At 44.1% G+C, this 26,580-nt stretch overlaps 1 protein-coding gene and 1 pseudogene across 1 annotated transcript; both read right to left on the bottom strand.

The window, feature by feature from the left end:
* Positions 1-1,023: 1,023 nt before the first annotated feature.
* Positions 1,024-4,710, bottom strand: LOC138801794 (hemoglobin subunit alpha-5-like; annotated as a pseudogene).
* A 15,210-nt stretch (positions 4,711-19,920) lies between these two features.
* On the bottom strand, positions 19,921-24,727 carry LOC138802194 (hemoglobin subunit alpha-5-like). The gene is made up of 4 exons (XM_069985382.1): positions 24,496-24,727; positions 21,618-21,856; positions 20,883-21,087; positions 19,921-20,049 (listed from the first exon to the last, which is right to left on the bottom strand). Exons 2-4 carry the CDS (start codon positions 21,710-21,712, stop codon positions 19,921-19,923), a joined length of 429 nt encoding a protein of 142 aa, XP_069841483.1. The 5' UTR covers positions 21,713-21,856; positions 24,496-24,727.
* Positions 24,728-26,580: the final 1,853 nt, after the last annotated feature.

Here is a 26,580-nt window from a genome sequence, read left to right as displayed (position 1 = left end):
GCGCGTCCCCGCCTCCTAGGGCGCGCGCGTGCCGGCTGTCTCAGATTTAAAGGGGCAGTGCGCTCCTAATTGGTCATGCACACAATCACTCCCTATAAATTCCAGCCCTGCCCCACTGCAGGTGTTGGAGCCTCTACATGCTTCCCATAGCGTTTGGCCCAGCTCCCTGTTGTTCCTGATTCCTGTCCGCTACCTGGTCCTTAGTCCTTGTTCCTGATTCCTGTCCGCTACCTGGTCCCCTCTCCTTGTTCCTGGTTCCTGCTTCCCCGTTACACCTTAGTTCCTGTGTTCAGCCTGTCACGTGCGGTCTCACCTACAGACCATTGCCAGTACCTTCTCCTGCCTACTGCTCCTGCCACGCCTCGCCTGCCGTCACCAGCAACCAAGCCAGGGGTAGCGACCTGGGGGTCGCCTGCCGCAGCAAGTCCATCCCGCCTTGCGGCGGGCTCTGGTGAAAACCAGCGGCCCCTTAGACTCCGCTCCCTGGTGAGGTTAGTGCCATCGCTGGTGACGGTCCAGTGGATCCACTACTCCAGGCGTTACAGCTAGAACTCTTAAAGAACCACAAACCCCCAAACTAGACTCCTTATTGATACTCCCTAAACAAATACAGAGCCCCAAACTGACCCACATGCCTTATATATGTGTAGAGATGAGTGAATTTACACTACAAATGAAGTGAATGGCTTTGTAAACTTAGCAATCTGCTTATCAGGCAGCTGCCTTTGAAGTCTGTGCTGCTCCGCCCTGGGAGCCTGGAAAATCTGGATCCAGACCTGTATGAAGTTTCCCAGGACTGGATTCAGCTTTTCCAGGCACCTGGAGTGGAGTGGCACAAAAAAATTCAAAGGCAGTTGGCTGATAAGCAGATTGTCGAGATAAAAATGCAGTTCGCATCATTTGTAGGGAAAATTCGCCCATCTGTACATATATGTATTTATATAAATGATAATTCCTATTTGTCATAAAGTGTAGTAATCAACACAGAGAGCCAGAAATGATTGAATATATTTTACTGAATGGTTAACAATTATTTATCACATTGAGCCCAGTGTATCTGTGTTTGGACACCAGGACGGAGGAGACAGCAGACAGGAACTTGTCCCAGGCAGCCTGAGCGACAGCGTTGAAGTCACCGGGGAAGTGGACAGCCAGAGTCACCTGGATGGAGTGGGACAGCAGCTACAAAATAGCATCAGGAATTATGCAATCACTATTCATTTTATGGTATTATAACTGTTACCTGCAGGGTCGGCGTCAACACCCGGCATACTCGGGCAAGTGCTGGGGCCCACGACACTTGGCCGAGCAGTGAGCCAGACGCCCGCCTCATCACCAACCTCCGGACACCTGGGGGGGGGAGGGTGCTGCCGACCCTGAGTCCGGGTGTGTGTGTGTGTGTGTGTGGGGGGGGGGGGGGGGTGCTAGAAGGACCTGCTGTGTTTGCTGCAAAGCAATGGGGAAGGACCTGTGGTGACGTCATAAGGGGGCGGGGCTGAGAACGGGAGAGGCTGCATATGGATGAAGGACCTGTGATCATTGTCATGTGACATGAGGGGTCGGGGCTCACTTATACCTTCTTTCTGTATGCTGTGAGTTGTAGTCCTCCTCTTATACCTCCTCCTGTAATGGCCTCTGATCTCCCATAATAACAGGCTGTCCATCCTGGGAGTTGTAGTCCTCCTCTTATACCTCCTCCTGTAATGGCCTCTGATCTCTCATAATAACAGGCTGTCCATGCTGGGAGTTGTAGTCCTCCTCTTATACCTCCTCCTGTGATGTCCTCTGATCTCCCATAATAACAGGCTGGACATGCTGGGAGTTGTAGTTCCCCACGGTATACCTCATGTAATGAGGACCCGTCCCCTGCCCCGGATTAGTGAGTATGGTTTTATTTTTTTATTTTCTTGTGTTGAGGGAGAGCAGGGGGCATTTCTATGGGGGCAGGGGGCATTACTATGTGGACAGAGCAGGGGACATTACTATGGGGAGCAGAGGACATTACTATGTGGACATAGCAGGGGGCATTACTATGTGGACAGAGCAGGGGACATTACTATGGGGAGCAGAGGACATTACTATGTGGACAGAGCAGGGGGCATTACTATGTGGACAGAGCAGGGGACATTACTATGGGGAGCAGGGGACATTACTATGGGGAGCAGAGGACATTACTATGTGGACAGAGCAGGGGGCATTACTATGTGGACAGAGCAGGGGACATTACTATGGGGAGCAGAGGACATTACTATGTGGACAGAGCAGGGGGCATTACTATGTGGACAGAGCAGGGGACATTACTATGGGGAGCAGAGGACATTACTATGTGGACAGAGCAGGGGGCATTACTATGTGGACAGAGCAGGGGACATTACTATGGGGAGCAGGGGACATTACTATGTGGACAGAGCAGGGGGCATTACTATGTGGACAGAGCAGGGGGCATTACTATGTGGACAGAGCAGGGGACATTACTATGGGGAGCAGAGGACATTACTATGTGGACAGAGCAGGGGACATTACTATGGGGAGCAGGGGACATTACTATGGGGGCAGAGGGCATCTTTACTATATGGAGGGCACAGCATTGGGACATTATTACTATTTGGGGGGCACAGCACAGGACCTACAAACCTCCTTACTTTACTGCACATGACACCAAACAGTGGAGTCTACTGTATGGGAGTCTATGGGTAGGAAAAAGGGAAGGAAGTGGCTGGAAATGTGCGGAGCCTAACATGTTTGTCTGACAGGTCCCGAAGAGATGAATTGTAGCTTGAAGATATTATCATGGAGGTCTGGGCAAGATGGAGAGGAAACGGAGAGCGATCGCCTCAGATCAAAGAAGACGTCACCTGTGAGTTACTGGATTATGGTTTTTTTTTCAGTATTTTGTCATACTTTATTTGGTAGGTGTGCCCCGAAGTGTGCTATACAAAGGGGCCCGCTGAGGCTCTCTCGCCCAAGGGCCCACAAAAACCTGGAGCCGGCCCTGGTTACCTGTCTCATTGTAGTGAATATAGACCTATTTGTTAACTACAGACTCATGGTAATAAAGTAATAACTTCATAATATAATTTGCTATAAATAGTATTTTACTCAGAGACGTATTATCTAAAACAAGTATTGAGCATGTTAATTTTTTTATGATTATAAGTTATTCTATACGGTGTGTTGCCAATTTCCCATTTACTTCAATAGGGCACATTATTATAGTAAAAATAAAATTTTGGTAGAAGTGTATTAAATCTGTTGCAGAGGGTAAATAGGTAGAGTATCTGTTCACGGCTATCAAGTGTATTCCAGATCTTCTGGAAAAAGACAACATACATGTCAAAGTTGCCTATAGACAACTGCTCCAGCTTTACTTTATAAATATTCCCTTATGTAATTTGAATAAAAGACTCACCCTGAAGTTTCCAGGGTCAGCCATGAGCTTCTGGGCATGCGGGACACTTGGGGTGGACAGGGCACCATCAGGTGCTGGGCAGCATTGGCAAAGGTAGTCACAATCTTTTCTCTTTGGGCGCTGAGATCACTGGAGCCATGGCTCAGGTTTAAGTGGCTGAAGTAGGTCTTGGTCTGAGGGAAGCTCAGGAACAGCCTGAGGGAAAAATCAACAGTGCAGTCACTAAGAATATTATAAAAATCTAGATAGATAGATAGATAGATAGATAGATAGATAGATAGATAGATAGATAGATGGGATGGTGATGATATATGTAGCAATGAAATTTGATAACATATTGGAGAATATTTAAGAACATCTATTAGATATATAAGATATTCACACACATATAGGAACATGCTCTCTGACTCAATCTGCTTATTTTATGGCATACATGAGAGAGCAATTGTCAGCTACAATAAATATCAGCTCACAAAGCTAGAAGTCTTAAAGGGGTTGTTCAGTGAAAATATTTTTTCTTTCAAATCAACTGGTGTCAGAATAAATATATATTTGGAATTTACTTCTATTAAAAAGTCTCAAGTCTAATACTTATTAGCTGCTGTATGTCATGCAAGAAATGTTGCCTTATTTTCAGTCTGACACAGTGCTCTCTGCTGACATCTCTGGCCGAAACAGGGACTGTCCAGAGTAGGGGAGGTTTTCTATGAGGGTTTGCTGCTGCTCTGGACTGTTCCTGTCTTGGACAGAGATGTCAGCAGAGAGCACTGTGTCAGACTGAAAATAAAGCAACATTTGCTGCAGGACATGCAGCAGCTGGACAACCCCTTTAATTTCCAAAACACCCAGAGACACCGCTTTCTGTGAGCTTTGAAATATCATAAGGTGCTTAAATGGTAAAAACCGCAGTGGAAAAACGTATTCACAAGACAAAAAACATACAAGTAGGACTCCTGTGGCCAGTTAAAGAAACACTGGCACTCCCATTTACTGAACTCTTCTGTCCATTTACTGAACTCCTTTAGTCCATATTCACACAGACATAGCAACATGCTCCCTGACTCAATCTGCTTCCTATTTGGCATACATGAGATGGTATTCACAATTCTGTAGTGTTCATTATCTCATATATGCCAAATAAGGAGCAGATTGAGTCAGAGAGCACATTGTCTTAGAGTAGAGATGAATAAAAGAGGTTGGCGTTACCTTTCCAGAGTCTCTGCTCCAATTTCATTAGCATGGCCAGCAATCTTGGACGCAATGGAGGTGATGACAGCCTCCTCAGCAGCAGAGAAAGCCATGTTTTAAGTCATTGCGGATGAACTGGACAGTACCTAATGTATAGCGCTTTTCATGTCCTTTTAAAGGGAACTGGAATTGGTTATAGTCTGTTCCAGGCTTTGGCTTCAAAGATCTGTCTGATAAATCTCTCTGTGTAAATGCACCGTTAGGCCACAATCACACAACGTAATCACGGGCGGTGTTGCTGATTTGAACAACGGCCGTGATTTATACAAACCTTACATTGTGCTGCCTTCTGAGGGATCCTTGCCGGAGTGTATACCCATAGTATACCCTTTGGCTGGGATCCCTAGCGGTGCAGAAGATCCTGTGGGTGTACACTATGGAGCGTGCGGCTCCTGCCACACACTCCATTGTGTGCAATGGAGAATTCTCATGCAGGCGCGCACGGATGTGCCCGCATCAGAACTCAGCGGCGCTAAAGATCATCCAGCCGGTACTGCAGTGCCGGCTGGGATGATCTTATCTGACATCGACCGTTCCATGACCCAGCCGGGTCACAGAACTGCCAGTGTCATACAGCGTCTGAATATGACCATACTCTAATCTCTGAAACAAAAAAAGAAAGATGTCAGGGATTCATACTGCCTAATATGGTGGCCTTTCTCTTTATCCTTCCATATGGTCACCACAGTGTGTCTGTGATTTTTAATACAGCCATTTGAAACAATGAATTTTGGTACCTCGTGCTCAGTATCTAAAAAGTATTCTGGACAAGTATTAACCCTTAAATGATGCCCTTTTTTATTTTATGTTTAGCACACTGAATGATTGCTGATCTGTAAACATAAAGTAATGTTCAATAATACGAAAAAGAGTAAGGCTGCGTTCACACTACGTTTTTGCAAAAAACGGATGGAAAAATGGTTGCAATTGTGTGCCTCTCTTTTGATCCATTTTTCCATTGATTTCATTATTAAAAAACGATCAAAAGGCAACCTGTTTTTAACTTACACAAAAATGTACTTGACCTTATTTTTGTGTACATTACAAAAAAAACGGCTGCGTTTTGATCCGTTTTATTTATAATGGAAAAGAAGAAATGGATCAAAACAGATGCACACAAATGCATCATTTTTTTGCAAAAACAAATGGAAAAAAATGGATTGCAAAAACATAGTGTGAACCCAGCCTAATCACCTTTTTTTTCTCAATTTATGAATTTATTTATTTAAAGATATGTAGAAAATACCATTCATAGAAAAAAAGTAATTAGACTTTTAAATACATGAGAGGAAAAAACATTGTATTTAGAAGAGTGAGTGAGACAGTGGATAGCCGACACTACTGTAGATACGGAAAGGAGAGCACAGCACAATCTCTTGCAGGTGTATCCAAGATGCCGTGCGGACCCGCGGCGGTGCACAACACAGATTGCAGCTAATTGCACAGTATAATAACTGAAAGATACAGAGGTGGCACTCACCGAACTGTGTCAAACATCGTCTTTATTGGAATCTTGGGGTACTCCTTCCACCTTCCCCCTTCCATGCTAAATACCCCAAGATTCCAATAAAGACGATGTTTGACCCGATGCGGTGAGTGACACCTCTGTATCTTTCAGTTATTTTATTGTATTTAGAAGAATGCAGAGACATGTCAAAAGTTGTCATCGATCTAGGTCAGGCCCCCACCAATATATATATATATATATATATATATATATATATATATAGTCAGGAGATGCTCTATGCTCTTCTATCCCTGGCTCCCAGGGCCAAGAGATTAATTCACTGCAAGAGACGCCCGTTAAATGGCAAAAAAAGATGTTGTGTAGTCATGGCCTACGGCCATATCACTGACTGAAAATAAACAGAACATGTCCATTATTTGGATGGTTTCAGTTAATTCTGTGCTGTGTGTGCACTGCTGGTTAATTTCCATGGAATACATTATTATTATATTGAAAATACAGCCATGGTTGCAATTACGTCTGTATTTTGGTAGTATTTTATATATTTTTGTGTGAACAAAGAAAACTATTTTTGTTTGAGCCATAAAACAATTTGTACAATATCGAAAGCAGGAGCATCATTTCTCATGTCTGAACTGTAAAGTCCTGCTGAATAAGCTGGTTCTATAAAGTGATATTCAGCATAAAATGTTGTTTAGCATGCTATAGGTGAATATATAATTAATTAAGAATGTATAGATGAAATACACACACATACAGTGTTTATATATATATATATATATATATATATATATATATATATATATATATGTTTTTGTTTTTTTTGCTTTACTTAGAACAATGTTAATAGGCATGATAACAGCCTGCTTGACTATTTAGAGACATGCCCCTCCCATATGACTGCTAGGGGGTAATATGCCTGAAATATGCACATGAACACCAGGATCTTCTTATATAATTACTGACACAACTCCACTCACCTGCTTGTTGGACTTTGCTGGGTTTTAGTGCGAGTCGTTTGCTCCTCTATGAAGCTATGTACACATGAACATAACTTAATTTTTACATTATTTGTTACTACTTGTTATGAAAGCCTAATAAAACTCTTGATAAGATGAATAATTTGTTGGCCATTTAGAGGAAATCTAAGTGGCAGGTTCACTATGACCATCTGAGAAAGCAGCATCAAGGCTTTTTGGTTTAGAAGCTAATCATAGCCACCAAGTATACTTAGGCCTCATTCACACGTTCAATTATTTTTAAAGACCGTGATTTTAGTCCGCCAACTAAATCTGTGATACATGAAAAACCATCCGTGATTGCATCCGTTTTTACATCCCTGTTTGTTTTATTCACTGATGTGCATCACATCACCCCATGTGTTCCATGTTACGGCATAGCAGAGTTGAATGTCAGATGTAGCATAGCTATATGTGTCACCACTAGAGATGAGCGAACCAGATTCGGGTTCAAATCCATCGGAACCCGAACGATCGGCATTTGATTAGTGGCGGCTGCTGAACTTGGATAAAGCTCTAAGGTTGTCTGGAAAACATGGATACAGCCAATGACTATATCCATGTTTTCCCACATAGCCTTAGGGCTTTAGCCAACTTCAGCAGCCACCGCTAATCAAATGCCGAAAGTTCGGGATCGGATGGACTCAAGCATGCTCGAGGTTCGCTCATCTTTAGTCACCACCTAATCCCCCTAGATGTAGTAGAGCTGAAGGTGTGACATTGTAATCATCCCCCCCCCAGCTGATTGTGCCGCTCTGTGCCACAGAATCATGTCAGCCCCCCTTCCCTCCGAATCACTCCAACCAAAACCCCCACCCAGTATGTCACAGATTGAGTTGAGGGTGACTTGTAGCTTGAAGTGTAGAAAACAAAGACATGTTGAAGGCACAAAAACATTTAATTAAAAAAAGCCAATTTTCCTTAGTTAAAGCGACTTTGTACCAACAATCTGACCCCCCCCCCCCAAACCACTTGTACCTTCGGATAGCTGGTTACCTTCGAATGCAGTTATTGTCCTAAAAATCAACTTTTAAACTTGCAGCCCCGTGCCCAACGGGAGTATCTATGCCCTAACTTTGCACACCCCCCCCCACCCTTCTCATCATTAGAAATGCTCCAGGCAGATTGTCTCCTGTGTCAGCTGTGTGAATACTGAACATGGGCTGGATCGTTAAGCACCTGTGCAATGTTCAGCATGGAAAAAATGTTCCAGTGCCATTCCTAATGATGAAGAGGGTGCGGAGGAGGGACGGAGGGGTGGTGCAAAGTTAGGGCACAGATACTCCCGTTTGGCATGGGCTGCAAGTTTAAAGCGACTCTGTAGCCACAATCTGACCCCCCTCCCCACCAAACTACTTGTACCTTCGGATAGCTGCTTTTACTTCAAGATCCTGGGCTCCGTTTGGCAGGTGATGTAGTTATTGTCCTAAAAAACAACTTTTAAACTTGCAGCCCGTGCCAAACGGGAGTGTCTGTGCCCTAACTTTGCACCACCCCTCCGTCCCTCCTCCCCACCCTCTTCATCATTAGGAATGCCACTGGAACATTTGCTCCATGCTGAACATTGCACAGATGGCCTAACGATCCAGCCCATGTCAGATTGTGGGTACAGCGTCGCTTTAAAAGTTGCTTAGGACAATAACTGCATCACCTACCGAACGGACCCTTGGACAGATCTTGGATTAAAAACAACTATCCGAAGGTACAAGCGGTTTGGGAAGGTCAGATTGTGGGTACAGAGTCACTTTAAGGGCTGAACTTTAGGGCATAGACTGGAAGCAGCTGCTATCACATACTGATAAAGCTAATAAATGGAAAATCTTTAAATCCACATAAAACAACTGTACTGCTAAATTTATTCTTATGGGTAACAAATATAAACGATTAAAATCAAATCCAACATGGCTTACAACCGAGGTAAGAAGGGCTATAATTGACGAAAAAGGAGCAAATAAAGAATAAAAATCAGAGGGGTCAGCTGTAGCCTTTAAAAAAATACGTAAAAAGGTAATGAAAGCAGCAAAAATTTCCAATGAAAGGCAGGTGGCCATAAATAGAAAAAGACCCCCCCCCCCCCCCAAAAAAAAAATAAATAAAAAATCTTCAAATAAAAAAAAAAAAAGTCAGAGCAAGTAGGACACCTTAATAATGGTGACCGGGAGTAAATTATTGGGGAATGGGTTACTGAATGGGTTCTTCAGCGCTGTATATTCAAAAGAAGAGGATGGAGGCAAGGTGAGAGGGGCCAGTGCTGAGGTGGGCAGGGCAAGTGCTGGTAAAACATGTAATGTACTGAACCGGCTTACTATACATATGGTCCAAGATAAATTAAATAAACTGAATGTAAGCAAAGCTCCAAGACCTGATGGATTGCACCCCAGAGTTTTTATTGAACTCAGTTCTGTAATTTCTTTACACAGGAAAAAAAAAGGACAAAATTGGTCAGCTCTCCTAGAACACCGTTCCCACTAGGCAGGAGCACATTGCTATGGCTGAAATTGCAAACACACAAAAACACAGACGAATGCAACAGCTCACCGCAACAGCAAGATACAGACCCACCATAGACATGAAAAAAGTTAAAAGCAGCCCCCCCAACTGCTAAAAAAAACCTCCCACAAAAATAGTCTCTTGGTTACTATTTGCAAACAGTGTAAACTGCCCCACCACGGTAATGTGGACTCATATCGAGGCAGACCCTACACTGTACTATTGACTCTCCATGGCATGTAATACGCCTATGCTCTGGGCATGCAAGATCCGTCTAATACCTGCAAAAATAATTGCACCACCTGGGTGGGACAGGTGGAGTGCACAACCAAGTAGAGGCAGCCGATCCCCCAACTGGAACACAGGGGAAAAAAGGACAAAATTGGTCAACTCTCCTAGAACACTGTTCACACTAGGCAGGAGCACGTTGCTATGGCTGAAATTGCAAACACACAAAAACACAGAAAAATGCAGCAGCTCACCGCAACAGCAAGATACAGACCCACCATAGACATGAAAATAGTTAAAAGCAGTCCCACCAACTGCTAAAAAAAACTCCCTATGGTGGGTCTGTATCTTGCTGTTGCGGTGAGCTGTTGCATTTTTCTGTGTTTTTGTGTGTTTGCAATTTCAGCCATAGCAACGTGCTCCTGGCTAGTGTGAACGGTGTTCTAGGAGAGTTGACCAATTTTGTCCTTTTTGTTCCCCTGTGTTCCAGTTGTGGGGGTGGCTGCCTCTATTTGGTCGTGCACCCCACCTGTCCCACCCAGGTGGTGCAATTATTTTTGCAGGTATTAGACGGATCTTGCATGCCCAGAGCATAGGCGTATTACACGCCATGAAGAGGCAATAGTACAGTGTAGGGTCTGCCTCGATATGAGCCCACCTTACCGTGGTGGGGCAGCTTACACTGTTTGCAAATAGTAACCAAGAGACTCATTATTTTTGTGGGAGTTTTTTTAGCAGTTGGGGGGGCTGCTTTTAACTATTTTCATGTCTATAATGGGTCTGTATCTTGCTGTTGCGGTGAGCTGTTGCATTTTTCTGTAATTTCTTTACCCTTGTACAAATAAATACATTCAAATAAATATAATATAGTATATATAATATATATATATATATATATATATTATATATATATATATATATATATATATATATATATATAAAACATAAATTATTAATAAAAGAAAAAAATGAAATAAACTGAATGTAAGCAAAGCTCCAGGTACTGATGGATTACACCCCAGAGTTCTTAGGGAACCTAGTTCTGTAATTTCTTTACCCTTGTACAAAATATTCACTGGTCTGGTGTAAGGCAAATGTAGTGCCAATCTTTAAACTATAACTGTAACTATAGACTGGTAAGCTTAATGTCCATTGTGGGGAAACTACTTGAGGGGCTTTTAAGGGACTACATCCCTGTTTCTCTCATGGCTTTACTAGGCATTGCTCCCACCTAGCAAGAATCCTGCTTCACACTGATGAGGGGCAATAGCCCGAAACAGATGTATGTGGATGGATACCTGGCCTTGGTTTTTCTCTTGTCATTATATTGACTTATAGGGCCACTTAATATAGTGGTTTTGGTGGTTTTCTTACAGGAGCCACCCCTTGGCTGGGTCCTTCCCAGAGGGATATCTGGCTAGTCCTGTATTTCGAGACCCTTCAATGAGGCTCCACTGGTTCTTTCTTTTGCATATTCATGTTTTCCAGGGGGCAATGCACCTAGGATTTCACTGCATTGAGCGCTTTCACTAGCAGCTGGCAGTGTTATCGTTTGGCTGGTCTCCCTGAGATCAGTGTTCTGTTTCTCTTATGGCTTTACTAGGCATTGCTCCCACCTAGCCATAATCCTGCTCCACACTGATGAGGGCAATACCCCGAAACAGCTGTATGTGGATGGATACCTGGCCTTGGTTTTTCTCTTGTCATTGTGTTTCGAGACTCTTCAATGAGGCTCCACGGGCTCTTCCTTTTACATCCAGGAATATGTAGTGGGTAATAGTATTATGATGTGATAATCAGCATGGCTTTACTAAGGATAGAAGCTGTTAAACCAACCTAGTTTTTATGAAGAGGTGAGTAGAATCCTGGATAGGGGGTTAAGTGTACCACTATTTTGGAAAAACCTTTGACACAGTCCCTCATGGGCATCTGATGGGTAAATTAAGGTCTATGGGTTTTGAACAAGTACAGACCCAGACAACTAAAATACTGTAAAATTAATATATCTTAAAGATTTTCCCCTGTGCCCTGCTGAATGCTAACATAAGCACAGTCATGTTGCTTAACTAGAGATTGGTGCAACAATAGAAAGGCCTGTGCAGAACACAGAACACTGAAATACTTACCCACAAACTAAATACAGACCCCATTCCACATCTCCTAAATATATACTGACCTCCAAACCAGATCCCCAAACAAATAGAGAACCAGATTAAACTCCCTGAATAATTACTGACCCCAAATCAGACCCATTACGTATACACAAAGAGAAGACCCCATATAGAAACACAGGTCCAAGTCCAATTGTTAATACAAAACAATCCCCTAAACTAACATTAACTGCTGATACCTGCATGCCTCATTTCTAAGGGAGCTTGTAGTCCCCTACACTCCTGGGTGCTGCTGCATAAAACATTTTGACACATCACACATGTGGTGGTCTCTGGTGGTACCCAGTGGTGAAGAGGATTAAGGCTATGTTCACACTATGTAAAACTACAGCCGTAGTTCTCGCCGCACAACTACGGCCATAGTTTTGCAGTGTATGACACAGCCTTATGTTCAATGGGATCCCGGCCGAAGCGTACACACATCATATGCCCTCCGGCCGGGATCCCGTGCGGCGCCGGAAAACAATGACAATTTAGTGAATTCCGGCCGCAGAAAGACCTGTCAGTGCACACAGTGAAGCGAGCGGCTCCGTCCGCTTGCTTCACTGTGTGCCATGGAAAGCTCTGATGCGGTCACACGCTGATGCGCCCGCATCAGAGCTCTGTGGCCGGACGGATCATCTGGCCGGTACTTAAGTACACACTGATACAGTGTGTGAATATAGCCTAAAAGTGTAAAGAGGGCCAATAAATTGCAATATGGCACCCAGTAGACCTCTAGACCAGACTAGACAAATACAGATGCCAGGTCTGACCCCTGAAGAAATAGAGACCCCAGACTAGTCCCTTTAAATAAATATAGACCCCAGACCTAAATAAACAGTCCCCAAACTTAAACCCCTAGTTAAATGCAAACCCCACCCCAGACCTCTTTATCCAATACAAATATGGACAGAACCCAGACTATACCCAGAAATCCCCAAAATACCCCTAAAACAAAGCTTGAACCAGACCACCTAATAAAATACCTGCCCATTAAAGGGGTATTCCCCCAAGAGCTAAAAAAAAAAAAAAATGCTCCCAAACCTAGCTAATCTTACTCAACAAGCCCCCCTTAGTATTTTGAGCCATCTTCCTTCTTTCTAGCTACTTCCATTCCATAGTTACAAATTTTGAGGCAATGACATGGCAGAGTTGAGGCAGCGACATGGCAGAGTTGAGGCAGCGACATGGCAGAGTTGAGGCAGCGACATAGCAGAGTTGAGGGACCGACATAGCAGTTAAGTTAGTTGCGCGGCCGTGGGTGAGCTGAAGGGGAGTGGGGGGCTTGGCCGCGGACAAGCTGCAAGGGGGGTGGTGTCTTGCGCGAATGAGCTGTGAGGGGGGTTGGGGTCGCATGCGGGTGAGCTGAGGGGGGGTTAGGGGCCGGCCACGGGTGAGCTGCACAGGGGGGTGCCGATGCGGGTGAGCTACGAGGGTAGGCATCTGCCGTGGGGGGCATGGCTAAGCTGCAGGGGGATGTGCGGCTGCCACGGTTGAGCTGCGAGGGGCAATGCCGTGGGTGAGCTGTGGCCTGCACTGTGGGGGGGCATGGGTGGCCACAGGTGAGCACCAGGGGGGCTGGGGCACAGTGTGGGGGGCTGCAGGTGAGTTCATGGGCAGGGGGGCAGACAGGTAACCTGGGGGGAGGGAGACACTGATCATCAGCAGCAGCTGTCAGTGTCCTCCCTCACTTCAGTGGGCTGGGTTAGAAGCGATTACTAGCCCATTAGAAGCGATCCACGTGTCCGGTACTTGCTGGGGTCTGCGCCATAATGGCAGCAGCCGAAAACAATCGAGTGACGATCTCATAGATCTATGCAGTATAACTATACTGCATAGATCTCAATGAGAGATCAGTGTGCATACACTAGAAGTCCCCGAGGCGGACTTCTAGTATAAGTGTAAAATAAAAAAAAAAGTGTTTTTTTGGGTTTTTTTTTTATAAAAAGCCCCCTCCCCTAACAAAAGTTTGAATTACCCCCCGTTTCCCATGTTATAAATAAATAAATAAACATGTTTGGTATCGCCGTGTGCATAATCCCCCAAAATATTAATTTACCACATTCCTGATCTCGCACCGTAAACAGCGTAAGCGCAAAAAAATCCCAAAGTGCAAAATTTCGTATTTTTGGTTGCATCAAATGTAGAAAAATTGTAATAAAAAGCGATCAAAAGCGCAAAATCAGATCATGGCGTAAAAAATGACACCTCACACAGCCCCGTAGACCAAAGGATAAAAGCGTTATAAGCCTGGGAATGGAGCGATTTTAACTCCTTCACGTCAGTAACAAGTATATATACGTTCCTATTGCACATACCCCGTGCAGTAGGAATGTATATATACGTTCCTGTTACTGACGGGGTTAAGGTTGAGAGCGGGATCGCTGCAGAGATAGCGATCCCGCTCTCGTGGGTCCAGCACCGGAGATAATGAGAATCAGCTGCGATCCCGCAGCTGACCCCCCATTAACCCCTTAGTGACCGCCGATATGGCGGTCACTAATGGGCCGATGCCGCCGCTGTATTTCATCTCCCCCACCGTGAATCTAAGGTGGGGGGAGATGAAATAGGTAAAATCAGACCCCAGATCAGTCCCCCTAGTGCCCCGATCACTAACCCCCCCTCCCCGCGGCGGCCATCAGATCCAAGATGGCCGCCGCCATCACTGTGAACAGACTAATGTCTGTTCACAGTGATTTAACATAAAAATTAATGAAAGCCCCATGCTCTCCGCCACCGGAGGTAGCGGAGAGCATGGGGCAGTGATCGGGGACCCCCCTGTGGGGTCCTGATACAAGCGATCAGCGGTATATACTATATACCGCTGATCGCTTGTGCCATGTGCTCCCCGGCACTTTTTATCCCCTGTCACCATGAATGATTGGTGACAGGGGATAAAAAGTGCTGTGCCCCCACCCCCAAGTCGCCCCCCACCCCCTGTCCCCCAGTCACCCTCCCCCCCTACCCCATATACTCACCTGATCTTGGGAGCTCCTTCCTCCTCGACGTCCTGGCTGGTTATGAAGTGCGCATACGCTCCACAACCAGCCAACTCTGAAAATTTAAAGTGACAATTTGGTCTCTGTCACTAAACTATGATTACTGTGATAGAAAATATTACAGTAATCATAGTAATACAGTGAAAATGAATGTATAAAGTACAAAAAGTGACAAACATACAAAAAATAAAACACACACTTTTTATTATAGTAATAATTGCAGTTTACTCCCAAATTACCCCTACCCCCCCCAGATTACCCGTAACCACCGCACGTTGCCAGTGACCCCGTCCAGATTATCCGTAATCACCCCAGATTGCCTGTAACCACCCCAAATTACATGTACCCACCCCAGATTACCTATAAGCACTTCAGTCTATCCGTAACAATTCTAGATTGTCTGTAACCCCTCCAGGTTGCCCGTAACCACCGCAGGTTGCGCATAACCACCCCAGGTTGCCCGTAATCATGCCAGATTACATGTAAGCCCCCAGATTGCACGCAACCACCACAAGTTGCCTCTGACCACCGCACATCGCCTCTGACCACCGCACCTTGCCTCTGACCACCGCACCTTACCTCTGACCACCGCACCTTGCCTCTGACCACCGCACCTTGCCCGTAACCACCGCACATTGCCCATACTCACCACACGTTGCCAGTGACCCCCTCCAGATTGTCCGTAATCACCCCAGATTGCCTGTAACCACCCCAAATTACATGTACCCACCCCAGATTACCTATAAGCACTTCAGTCTATCCGTAACAATTCTAGATTGTCTGTAACCCCTCCAGGTTGCCCGTAACCACCGCAGGTTGCGCATAACCACCCCAGGTTGCCCGTAATCATGCCAGATTACATGTAAGCCCCCAGATTGCACGCAACCACCACAAATTGCCTCTGACCACCGCACATCGCCTCTGACCACCACACCTTGCCTCTGACCACCGCACCTTACCTCTGACCACCGCACCTTGCCCGTAACCACCGCACATTGCCCATACTCACCACACGTTGCCAGTGACCCCCTCCAGATTGTCCGTAATCACCCCAGATTGCCTGTAACCACCCCAAATTACATGTACCCACCCCAGATTACCTATAAGCACTTCAGTCTATCCGTAACAATTCTAGATTGTCTGTAACCCCTCCAGGTTGCCGTAACCACCACAGGTTGCGCATAACCACCCAGGTTGCCCATAATCATGCCAGATTACATGTAACCTCCCAGATTGCATGCAACCACCGCAGGTTGCCTCTGACCACCGCACGTCGCCTCTGACCACCGCACCTTGCCTCTGACCACCGCACGTCGCCTCTGACCACCGCACCTAGCCTCTGACCACCCCACCTTGCCTCTGACCACCGCACCTTGCCTCTGACCACTGCACCTTGCCTCTAACCACCCCAAATTGCCAGTGACCCCCTCCAGATTGCCAGTAACTACGCCAGATTACAGGTACCCACCTCAGATTACCTATTAGCACTTCAGTTTATCCGTAACCACAGCAGGTTGGCTGTAACCACCCCAGATGTCTGTAACCACCCCAAATTGTCTGTAACCACCCCAGATTGTCCGTAACCACCCTAGATTGTCTGTAACCACCCCACGTTGCCCGTAACCACAGCAGGTTGCCTGTAACCACCCTAGATTGTCTGTAACCAAAGCAGGTTGTCCGTATCCACCCCATGTTGCCCATTACCACCCCAGGTTGCCTCTAACCACCCCAGGTTGCCTCTAACCACCCCAGGTTGCCGAAACCAGCCGTAACCACCCCAGATTACCCGGAACCACCTCAGACTGCCCGTAACCACCTCCAGATTACCCGGAACCACCCCAGACTGTCCGTAACCACCCCACATTACCTGTAATCTCATTTTTTTTAAATTTTATTTTAGTAACTGCGCTATTCAAATAACTATTACTAGCTGCGGTTTTGCTCCAGCAAATTGGCGCTCCTTCCTTTCTGAGCCCTGCTGTGTGCCCATACAGTGGTTTATGCCCACATATGGGGTACCGTTGTACTCAGGAGAACCTGCGTTATAGATTTTGGGGTATATCTTTTCTCCTGTTCCTTGTGAAATTTTGAAATTTCAAACTAAACCAACATATTATTGGAAAAATTCAAGTTTTTCATTTTTACTGGCCAATTTTGAATACTTTCCTCTAATACCTGTGGGGCCAAAATGCTCATCCTACCCCAAGATGAATTCTTTGAGGGGTGTACTTTCCAAAATGGGGTGACTTTTGGGTGGGGTTCTATTCCGTGGACATTACAGGGGCTCTGCAAACGCACCTGGCGCTCAGAAACTTCTTCAGAAAAATCTGCACGGAAAAAGCTAATTGGCGCTCCTTTCCTTCTGAGCCCTGCTGTGTGCCCATACAGTGGTTTATACCGACATATGAGGTACCTTTTCACTCAGGAGAACCTGCGTTACAAATTTTGCGGTACTTTTTTTCTCTTGTTCCTCGTGAAATTGAGAAATTTCAAACTAAAGGAACATATTATTGGAAAAATTTGAGTTTTTCATTTTTACTGTCTACTTTTGAATACTTTCCTCTAATACCTGTGGGGTCAAAATGCTCATCCTACACCAAGATGAATTCTTTGAGGGGTGTACTTTCCAAAATGGAGTGACTTATGTGTTTTTTTCTCTCTGCTGACACTACAAGGGCACTGCAAATGCACTCGGCGCTCGTAAACTTCTTCAGCAAAATCTGCATTGAAAAAGCTAATTGGCGCTCCTTTCCTTCTGAGCCCCGCTGTGTGCCCATGCAGTGGTTTATGCCCACATATGAGGTACTTTTTCACTCAGGAGAACATGCGTTACAAATTTTGGGGTACTTTTTTTCTCTTGTTCCTCGTGAAATTGAGTAATTTCAAACTAAACGAACATATTATTGGAAAAATTAGAGTTTTTCATTTTTAATGTCTAATTTTGAATACTTTCCTCTAACACCTGTGGGGTCAAAATGCTCATCCTACACCAAGATGAATTCTTTGAGGGGTGTACTTTCCAAAATGGGGTGACTTATGTGGTTTTTTCTCTCTGCTGACACTACAAGGGCACTGCAAATGCACTCGGCGCTCGTAAACTTCTTCAGCAAAATCTGCAATGGAAAAGCTAATTGGCGCTCCCTTCCTTCTGAGCCCTGCTGTGTGCCCTTACAGTGGTTAACGCCCACATATGGGGTACTGTAGCACTCAAGAGAACCTGCGTTACAAATTTTGGGGTGCTTTTTCTCTCATGTTCCTTTTGAAAATGAGAAACGTTAATCTAAACGTATATATTATTGGAAAATTAATTTTTTTTAATTTTTTTACTGCCTAATGGTGAATACTTTCCTCCAGCCCCTGTAGGGTTAAAATGCTCATTATACACCTAGATTAATTCTTTATGGTGTGTAGTTTCCAAAATGGGGTCACTTATGGGGGTTTCCAGTATACAAGCCTCCTAAATCAACTTAAAGGGAACCTGTCAACCCTCGTGCCGGGGTGACAGGCTCCCGTCCCCCCGTTAGAACCCTCTATACTTACCTTATCCCGCCGGGTCCCGCTTCTGGAGGTGGTCGGGTGATGAATATCTCAGCCGCTGCAGCCCGGTGCGCGCACTGAGAGATGAGTCCAACACCCATAGAGAATGACAGTAGAGTCCAGCTCTCCGTCATTCTCTATGAGCGTTGGACTCATCTCTCAGCGCGCGCGCCAGGCTGCAGCGGCTGAGATCTTCATCACCCGACCACCTCCAGAAGCGGGACCCGGCAGGATTAGGTAAGTATAGGGGGCTCTAACGGGGGGTCGGGAGCCTGTCACTCCGGCACGGGGGTTCCCTTTAAAAAAAGAACTGGTCCCTAAAAAAAATCAGTTTTGGAAACTTTCACAAAAAGGTGGTAATTTGCTGATAAATTTCTAAGCCCCGTAACACGCTAAAAAAGTAAAATATGTTTATGAAATGAAGCCAGAATAAAGAGGACTTATTGGTAATGTGACTTAGTAACTAATTTATGTGATACGACTTTCTTTTTTTAGAAGCAGAGAATTTCAAAGTTCATAAAATGCAAATTTTTCTAATTTTTCATGATATTTTGATGTTTTTCACAAAAGACACACAAAGTACTGACCAAATTTTGCTACTAATATAAAGTGCCATATGTGAAAAAAAAACAATCTCAGAATTGCTACCATACGTTAAAGCATCACTGAGCTATAAGCGCATAAAGTGAGACAGGTCAGATTTTGAAAAATGAGCCTGGTCTTTTAGGTGCAAAAAGGCTTGGTCTTGAAGGGGTTAAGGAACATATATTTGTTAACAATGGTTTGAATTTTTTTCAAGCCATCACATAAAATAAAAGAAGTAAAACGAATGGTGTAAAAACAAAAACCCTCCACATATATATATATATATATATATTTTTTTTTTTTCAATTTAATTTTTTTCTGCTTTTGCAGTGTACTTTATGAAAAAATTCAGCATGTAATTGCAAAGTACAATTAGTGGTGCAAAAAATAAGGGCTTATGTGGGTTAGGTGGAAAATTGCAAGTGCTATGGCCTTTTAAGCAAAAATGCAAAAAATTAAATTGGCCAGGTCCTCTAAGGGTTAAATATATGGTCCCCAGACTAGACCTCTTACACATACATACCCCCATACAAACCCCCAAACTAGACCCTTTAATTAATAATAAATAAACAAATACAGAACCAGACCCCCTAAATAAATACAGACCCCAGACCAGACCTGGAGATAATTACCTGCCCCCAAACTAACCCACCTGAGTGATATATGTATTGATATAAACGATTCTCCTTCTTTGCCATGTATGTAGTAATCAACACAGAGTCACAAATGATTGAATACATTTTATTAAGTTATGTTAACAACCAGTTATCACACTGAGCCCAGTTTATCTGTACTTGGACACCAGGACGGAGGAGACAGCAGATAGGAACTTGTCCCAGGCAGCCTGAGCGACAGCGTTGAAGTCACTGGAGAAGTGGACAGCCAGAGTCACCTGGATGGAGTGGGACAGCAGCTACAAGAGAAACAGAGTAGCATTAGGAATCATACCATCAAATGAATAGTAATTACATAACTGTTACCTGTCTCATCATAGTGAATATAGGATTATTTATTAACTGATGACCCATGGTAATAAAGTAATAGCTCAGAGAATGCTATAATAGAGAGATTTGCTATAATAAGTCTTTTACACAAAAACTTATTATCTATAACAAATATGTTTACAAGCTTTAAAGGAGAAGTCCGGCCCTGGCTGAAATCTGAAAGGCAGCAGGGACATGGGTGAACATAACAACCAAGTTTTACTTACTCTACCTGTGTCCTCAATCCGCTATGTGACCCCCACCAGAAGACTCAGGGAAAAATACCTGTCCCGCCTGATGGACTGGCCGCTTAGCCAATCAGTGACTGCAGCAGCATCCCAATCCAGTCACTAATTGGCTGAGCGGTCAGTCCATCAACCACGTTGTCACACTGGCTATAGTGGAGATCCCGGAGATCAGCGAGGCAACACTGAAGTGGGATGGGGATAAATAAATAAAATAAAAGCAAAATATGACTTTAAATGTGTGAAACGAAATGGCCATATTGTGCAAAAGCAGTTTGTAAATAAAGGGCATGTTTATTACTTTACAGAAATACTTAATTACGGCTGTTATTCTATACAGGGAGACTTCCCGTTGACTTCAATATAGCACATTATTACATTGAATAATTATGGTTGTATTTCGGCATTATTTTCCTGTGTAAACATTGCAGTATTCCAGATCTTCTAGAAAAAGACATTACTTTTACTTTTTTACTTTTTATAAATCTTCCTTTATGTATTTTGAATGAATGACTTACTCTAAAGTTTCCGGGGTCAACCCTGAGCTTCTGGGCGTGCAGGTCACTGAGGGTGGACAGGGCACCATCGAGGTTATCCAGGTGCTGGGCAGCATTGACAACGGCATTCACAATCTTCCCTCCATGGGTGCTGAGATCACTGGAGCCATGGCTCAGGTTTAAGTGGCTGAAGTAGGTCTTGGTCTGAGGGAAGCTCAGGAACAGCCTGTAGGAAAATCAAAGATGTAGTCACTATAAAATATATTAAAAAAATACATGGATAGATAGATAGATAGATAGATAGATAGATAGATAGATAGATAGATAGATAGGAGATAGATAGATAGATAGATAGATAGATAGATAGATAGATAGATGGTGATAATAATAATAACAACAACAACAACAATAATAATAATGTAAATTGTCGCAAGAAAATGTAACACTTTTAGGCAAACGTTTAGGCAACCAGATCCACACGCACCATTGTGTGAACCGACAGGTTCTCTGCAGCCGCTATTCAATGAATAGCGGCCGCAGAAAACTGACATGTCAGATTTTGCATGGCCGCTAGCAATTCCAGCTGGAGTGTATACTATGGATTCCCTCAGCTGCAGCACAATGTCAGTTATGTATTTAGTACGGCCGTGTTGCAAATCGTCAACAACGGCCATGATTAATACTTTACTTGCATTGTGTGAACATGGACTTACATTTATTAGATATATAGAAATAATAAAGAGAGGTCTGCATTACCTTTCCAGAGCCTCTGCTCCAATTTCATTAGCATGGCCTGCAATCTTGGCCGCAATGGAGGTGATGGCAGCCTGCTCAGCAGCGGAGAAAGTCATGGTTGGTTCAGGTCAGTGAAGATGAACTGGACAGTCCCTAATGCATAGCACTTGTCATATCCTTTTAAAGGGAACTGGACTTGGTCAACAAAAGGCAGACACTCTGCGATTGGTCACTAGTGTGCTACACCCTTACTCTTATCTCTGAAACAAAAAAGAAAGATGTCAGGGATCCATACTGCCTGATATGGAGGCCTATCTCTTTATCTTCCCATATGGTAACCACAGTATGCACAACAAAGCACGTAGCTTATTGTGACATAGTCTAATAGCTTTGCTCACTTATTCAGACACTACTATATTCAATCCCAAAACACATCTCCTATATTGTTCTAAATTTATGGTCCATGGTCTGTGATTTCTGATTTCAAACAATGAATTTTGATACTTTATGCTCAGTATCTATAAAGTATTCTGGACAAGTATTAAGCTTTATTCCATGTTTAACGCACTAAATGATTTCTGATCTGTAATGTAAAAAAAGACATTGTGCGAACATAGCGTTAGCCTACCTTTTATTACAAAAGTGGCTCAAAATGATAAAACACTCTAGTGACACAGATGGAAAAACGCACTGGGAACCTTAGCAAACAGCAGGAATACTTTAAATGTCAATCAGGATACTTACCCTATAGCATCATGCTACCATAGACTTGCATTGTATAAAAAACTGATTCATCAAGATCCTGGTGTTGAACAGGATGAAAAAATGTAAAATTTTCCAACAATTTCTACAGTCTCCAAAAGGTTCCTGACACACTTTTAACCATGGTGTAAGCCCCACTGAAATTTTTTCTAGCGATTTCACAAATGCAGCGGTCGGCAGGCTGGAAATTGATTATAAGTAGGAACTTTCCTCTCTGCATGCCCGCGGTTAAATCCAGGAGTGAGGCGGGGGACTGGTGTAGCAGGCCAGATTAACCCCCGTCCAGATTATACCCGGGTATAAAATGGCCTAGGCCAAAGTATACTCCATGGTATAAAATGGCCTAGGCCAGAGTATACCCCGGGGTATAAAATAGCCTAGGCCAAACTATACCCCTCCAGGCCAGAATATACCCCCGGGTATAAAATAGCCTAGGCCAGAGTATACCCCTGGGTTTAAAATAGCCTAGGCCAGAGTATACCCCGGGGGTATAAAGTAGCCTAAGCCAGAGTATACCCCTGGGTTTAAAATAGCCTAGGCCAGAGTATACCCCGGGGGTATAAAGTAGCCTAGGCCAGAGTATACCCCGGGGTATAAAGTAGCCTAGGCCAGAGTATACCCCAGGGTATAAAGTAGCCTAGGCCAAACTCTACCCGGTGTGTAATATAGCCTAGATCAAACTATACCCCGGGGTGTAACATAGCTTAGACCAGAATATACCAATCCAGGCCAGAATATATCCATCTAATGTCGAACCAGGCCACAGTATACCCCGGGGGATAAACCCTACACCTGGGGTTGTAAAACCCTACACCTGGGGTTGTATCTCTCCAGGTCATAATGTTATTACTTCACTGGTTTTCTCACCCCTGGCAAGGCAACAGTATACACCAGGGTATATATTTTCATACCCAGGGGGGTAATATAGCCTAGGCCGTACTATAAACCTGGGGACAGTCTTGCTTAGACCACTGGTTTTCTCAATTCTGACCCTGGCTACAGTATAACCCAGGGGATATATTCTATACCAGGGGGTCTAACATAGCCTAGGCCAGAATACCTCCCTCCAGGTCATAATGTTATCACTTCACTGGTTTTCTCACTTTATCTCTAATTTGTTGAAAAGTGTGCAGGTTTTTTTTTATCATACTCAGACACACAGCTGCTTCCTCTTGTTGAGAAATACAGTACAGTGCTTACATGGAAATGACAGTAGGTGTCATTGTCCCATAACTGCGCAATGTTGCGCAAAAAAATCATCATTAGACGCAAGTGCCTTGAAAATCTATTGCACAATTTATGCGTATTTGCAGTCTGGTTTTTTTTCATCGCGGAATCCCGCCACGCTCAGTGTGCTGCTTTGAGTGAAGAAGAGGGCGCGCTTTTCTTCGCTGCCGACACTCTCCGCTCACAGAAATGACATGTCATTTCTTTGAGCGGAGAGGGGAGGGAGCGGACACTCGTGCGCCCTCTCCTTCACTCACAGTGAGACACTGAGAACGGCAGGATTCCGCGGTGGAACGCTCTGCTGCGGAATTTTGACGTTCTTGCTCAGTGTGAATGGTACCTATGGGGAAGGCAACCAATCAGATTCCACCTTTCATTCCTCACAGACTCTTTGTAAAATGAAAGATGAATTGGTTGCTAGGGGCAACTGAGCCAGTTTAACTTTACGCCATGTTTGATAAATCTCCTCCAATGTGTTTAGATTTTTAAGATTTTCATCAGTCAGCTTCTCACTTAACTCAGCAGACGAAGCCGAATCCCCAATAAAATGTTGAAAAATTAAGTAATTCTTGTGTATATCACTCAATGCTACTGATTTCATGGGGGTATAAAATGGCCTGAGGGCGTATGAATTGGCCTAGGCCGAAATATACCCCGGGGTATAAAATAGCCTAGGCCAAAATATACCTGGGGTATAATCTAGCCTAGGCCATTTTAACCCCGGGTATAGTCTGGACTGGGGGTATACTCTGGCCTATTACACCGGCCTCTTAACCCCTGCTGGGCTCTGGGATCTCACGTCACAACGTGGCTGATGGACTGGCTGCTAAGCTAGTCAGTGAATGGGATGGAACGCCGCTTCAGTCACTTATTGGCCATCACAACGTCATCACAACCTGGGGAAAAATACCTTCCAGCCCCCTGCCTCCCAAGGCCGGTCCCGCCGCTTACTGCAGGCAGGGAGTTACTACTTGTAATCAATTTCCCCCGGCCAGCTGCCTCATTTTAGAAATACCCAGACTCCTGCTTTAAATTTGTTAGAAAATAATAGAAAAATCAAAGGGATATTTGCAAGAGATACCGAAATGTGATATGAACACTGTGATTTGCCCACTATCCTTGTGTGCAAAAACTATATAAGGGACAACTATGTTAAGTGAGTACCAATAGAGTGGGCTCAGCAGTAGCAAATTAACTGTGCTATAGTTTGGCTTCTCACAAAGTGTGCCCTTCAACGACACCATATGTATAGTTTACACAAGGGAGGATAGACTGAAGAATTTTTTCAGCAGCTTGTCTTGCTCTGTATAACAGTCATATAGTTACCAAATGCCAGTATACAAGTCACACATATCATCACATACATTTTAGGATTATACTGTTATAGACCAAATCTATATAACACCATATTCTTACTAAAAATAAAGCCAATTACAACAAGGATAATATTACCAATATGTACGCTATACAAGGTATAAGTAACATTCTAGACCATTATTCTTTTGTGTTCCAATACCTGATTATAAAATTGTCTATTTAGCTGTTCATTGGTCATTCTTATGCTGGGTTTACAAGGAGCGATAATTTGCCCGATCGAACGATGAACGATTTCGAAGTAACGATTTTTTTTTATAACGATCAGCGTTTAGACGGAAATATATATCGTACGGAATAATAGTTTTGCGATTGTTTTGCAAACGCTTAAGCCTATCTCGCACATAGGTTAAATCGGTGAATGACTGTTTACACGGAACGATCAGTGAATTTTTTGTGAACGACGAACGACGATTTAAGAACATGTAAAAAGATCAAAATGAACGATTTCTAGCTCGTCATTTGATCGTTCGCTGCGTTTACACGTCCGATTATCGTTCGAATTAGATCGTTATCGTGCAATACTGTACTGTAAAATTAATATATCTTCTTGACGATTTTCCACTGTGCCCTGCTGAATGCTAAAATAAGCACAGTCATGTTGCTTAACTAGAGATTGGTGCAACAATAGAAAGGTCTGTGCAGAACACAGAACACTGAAATACCCACAAACTAAATAAAGACCCCATGTCACATCTCCTAAATATACACTGACCTCCAAACCAGATCCCTAAAAAACCGAGAACCAAACTCCCTAAATAAATACTAACCCCAAATCAGACCCATTATATATATATATATACACAACGAGAAGACACCATATAGAAACACAGGTCCAAGTCCAATTGTTAATACAAAACAATCCCCTTAAACTAACATTAAAGGGGTAGTGCGTCGCTAAAAAATTATTCACAGAATAACACACATTACAAAGTTATACAACTTTGTAATGTATGTTATGTCTGTGAATCGCCCCCTTCCCGTGTCTCACCACCCCCACCCGTGTACCCGGAAGTGTGATGTGCATTATACATTACCTGATCCGTGTCGAAGGCCGTCCGCCATTTTGTGCCAAATGTGCCGCGTCATCAGCTGCTCAGCCGCGATTGGCTAAGCATAACTGTGCTCAGCCAATAGCGGCTGAGCACAGTTGTGACGTGGCGGAGGGGGGGCGGCGGCAGTGATTCGGCCGGCCGAAGATGACGTTTGGCACAAAATGGCGGACGGCTCTCGACACGGCTCAGGTAATGTATAATGCACATCACACTTCCGGGTACACGGGCGGGGCTGGTGGGACACGGGAAGGGGGCGATTCACAGACATAACATACATTACAAAGTTGTATAACTTTGTAATGTGTGTTATTCTGTGAATAATTTTTTAGCGACGCACTACCCCTTTAACTGCTGATACCTGCATGTTGTCATTTCTAAGGGAGCTCTCATAAGACATGTCTCATAAGACATTGGGGGAGATTTATCAAAGGGTGTAAAATTTAGACTGGTGCAAACTACCCACAGCAACCAATCACAGCTCAGCTTTAGGCGGTGCTGAAAGGAAAGCTGAGCTGTGATTGGTTGCTGTGGGCAGTCTGCACCAGTCTAAATTTTACACCCTTTGA

The sequence above is a fragment of the Dendropsophus ebraccatus genome, chromosome 9 (assembly GCF_027789765.1).
Source record: "Dendropsophus ebraccatus isolate aDenEbr1 chromosome 9, aDenEbr1.pat, whole genome shotgun sequence".
NCBI classification, from domain to species: Eukaryota; Metazoa; Chordata; class Amphibia; order Anura; family Hylidae; genus Dendropsophus; species Dendropsophus ebraccatus.
This window is presented reverse-complemented; position numbering and strand designations above follow the sequence as displayed.

Coding starts and splice junctions, on each gene's coding strand:
- LOC138802194 (XM_069985382.1), bottom strand. CDS start 21,712: ATGACTTTCTCCGCTGCTGAGCAGGCTGCCATCACCTCCATTGCGGCC. Junction 21,088..21,617: donor GGAGCAGAGGCTCTGGAAAG/GTAATGCAGACC, acceptor ATTTTCCTACAG/GCTGTTCCTGAGCTTCCCTC. Junction 20,050..20,882: donor TTGACCCCGGAAACTTTAGA/GTAAGTCATTCA, acceptor TTTCTCTTGTAG/CTGCTGTCCCACTCCATCCA.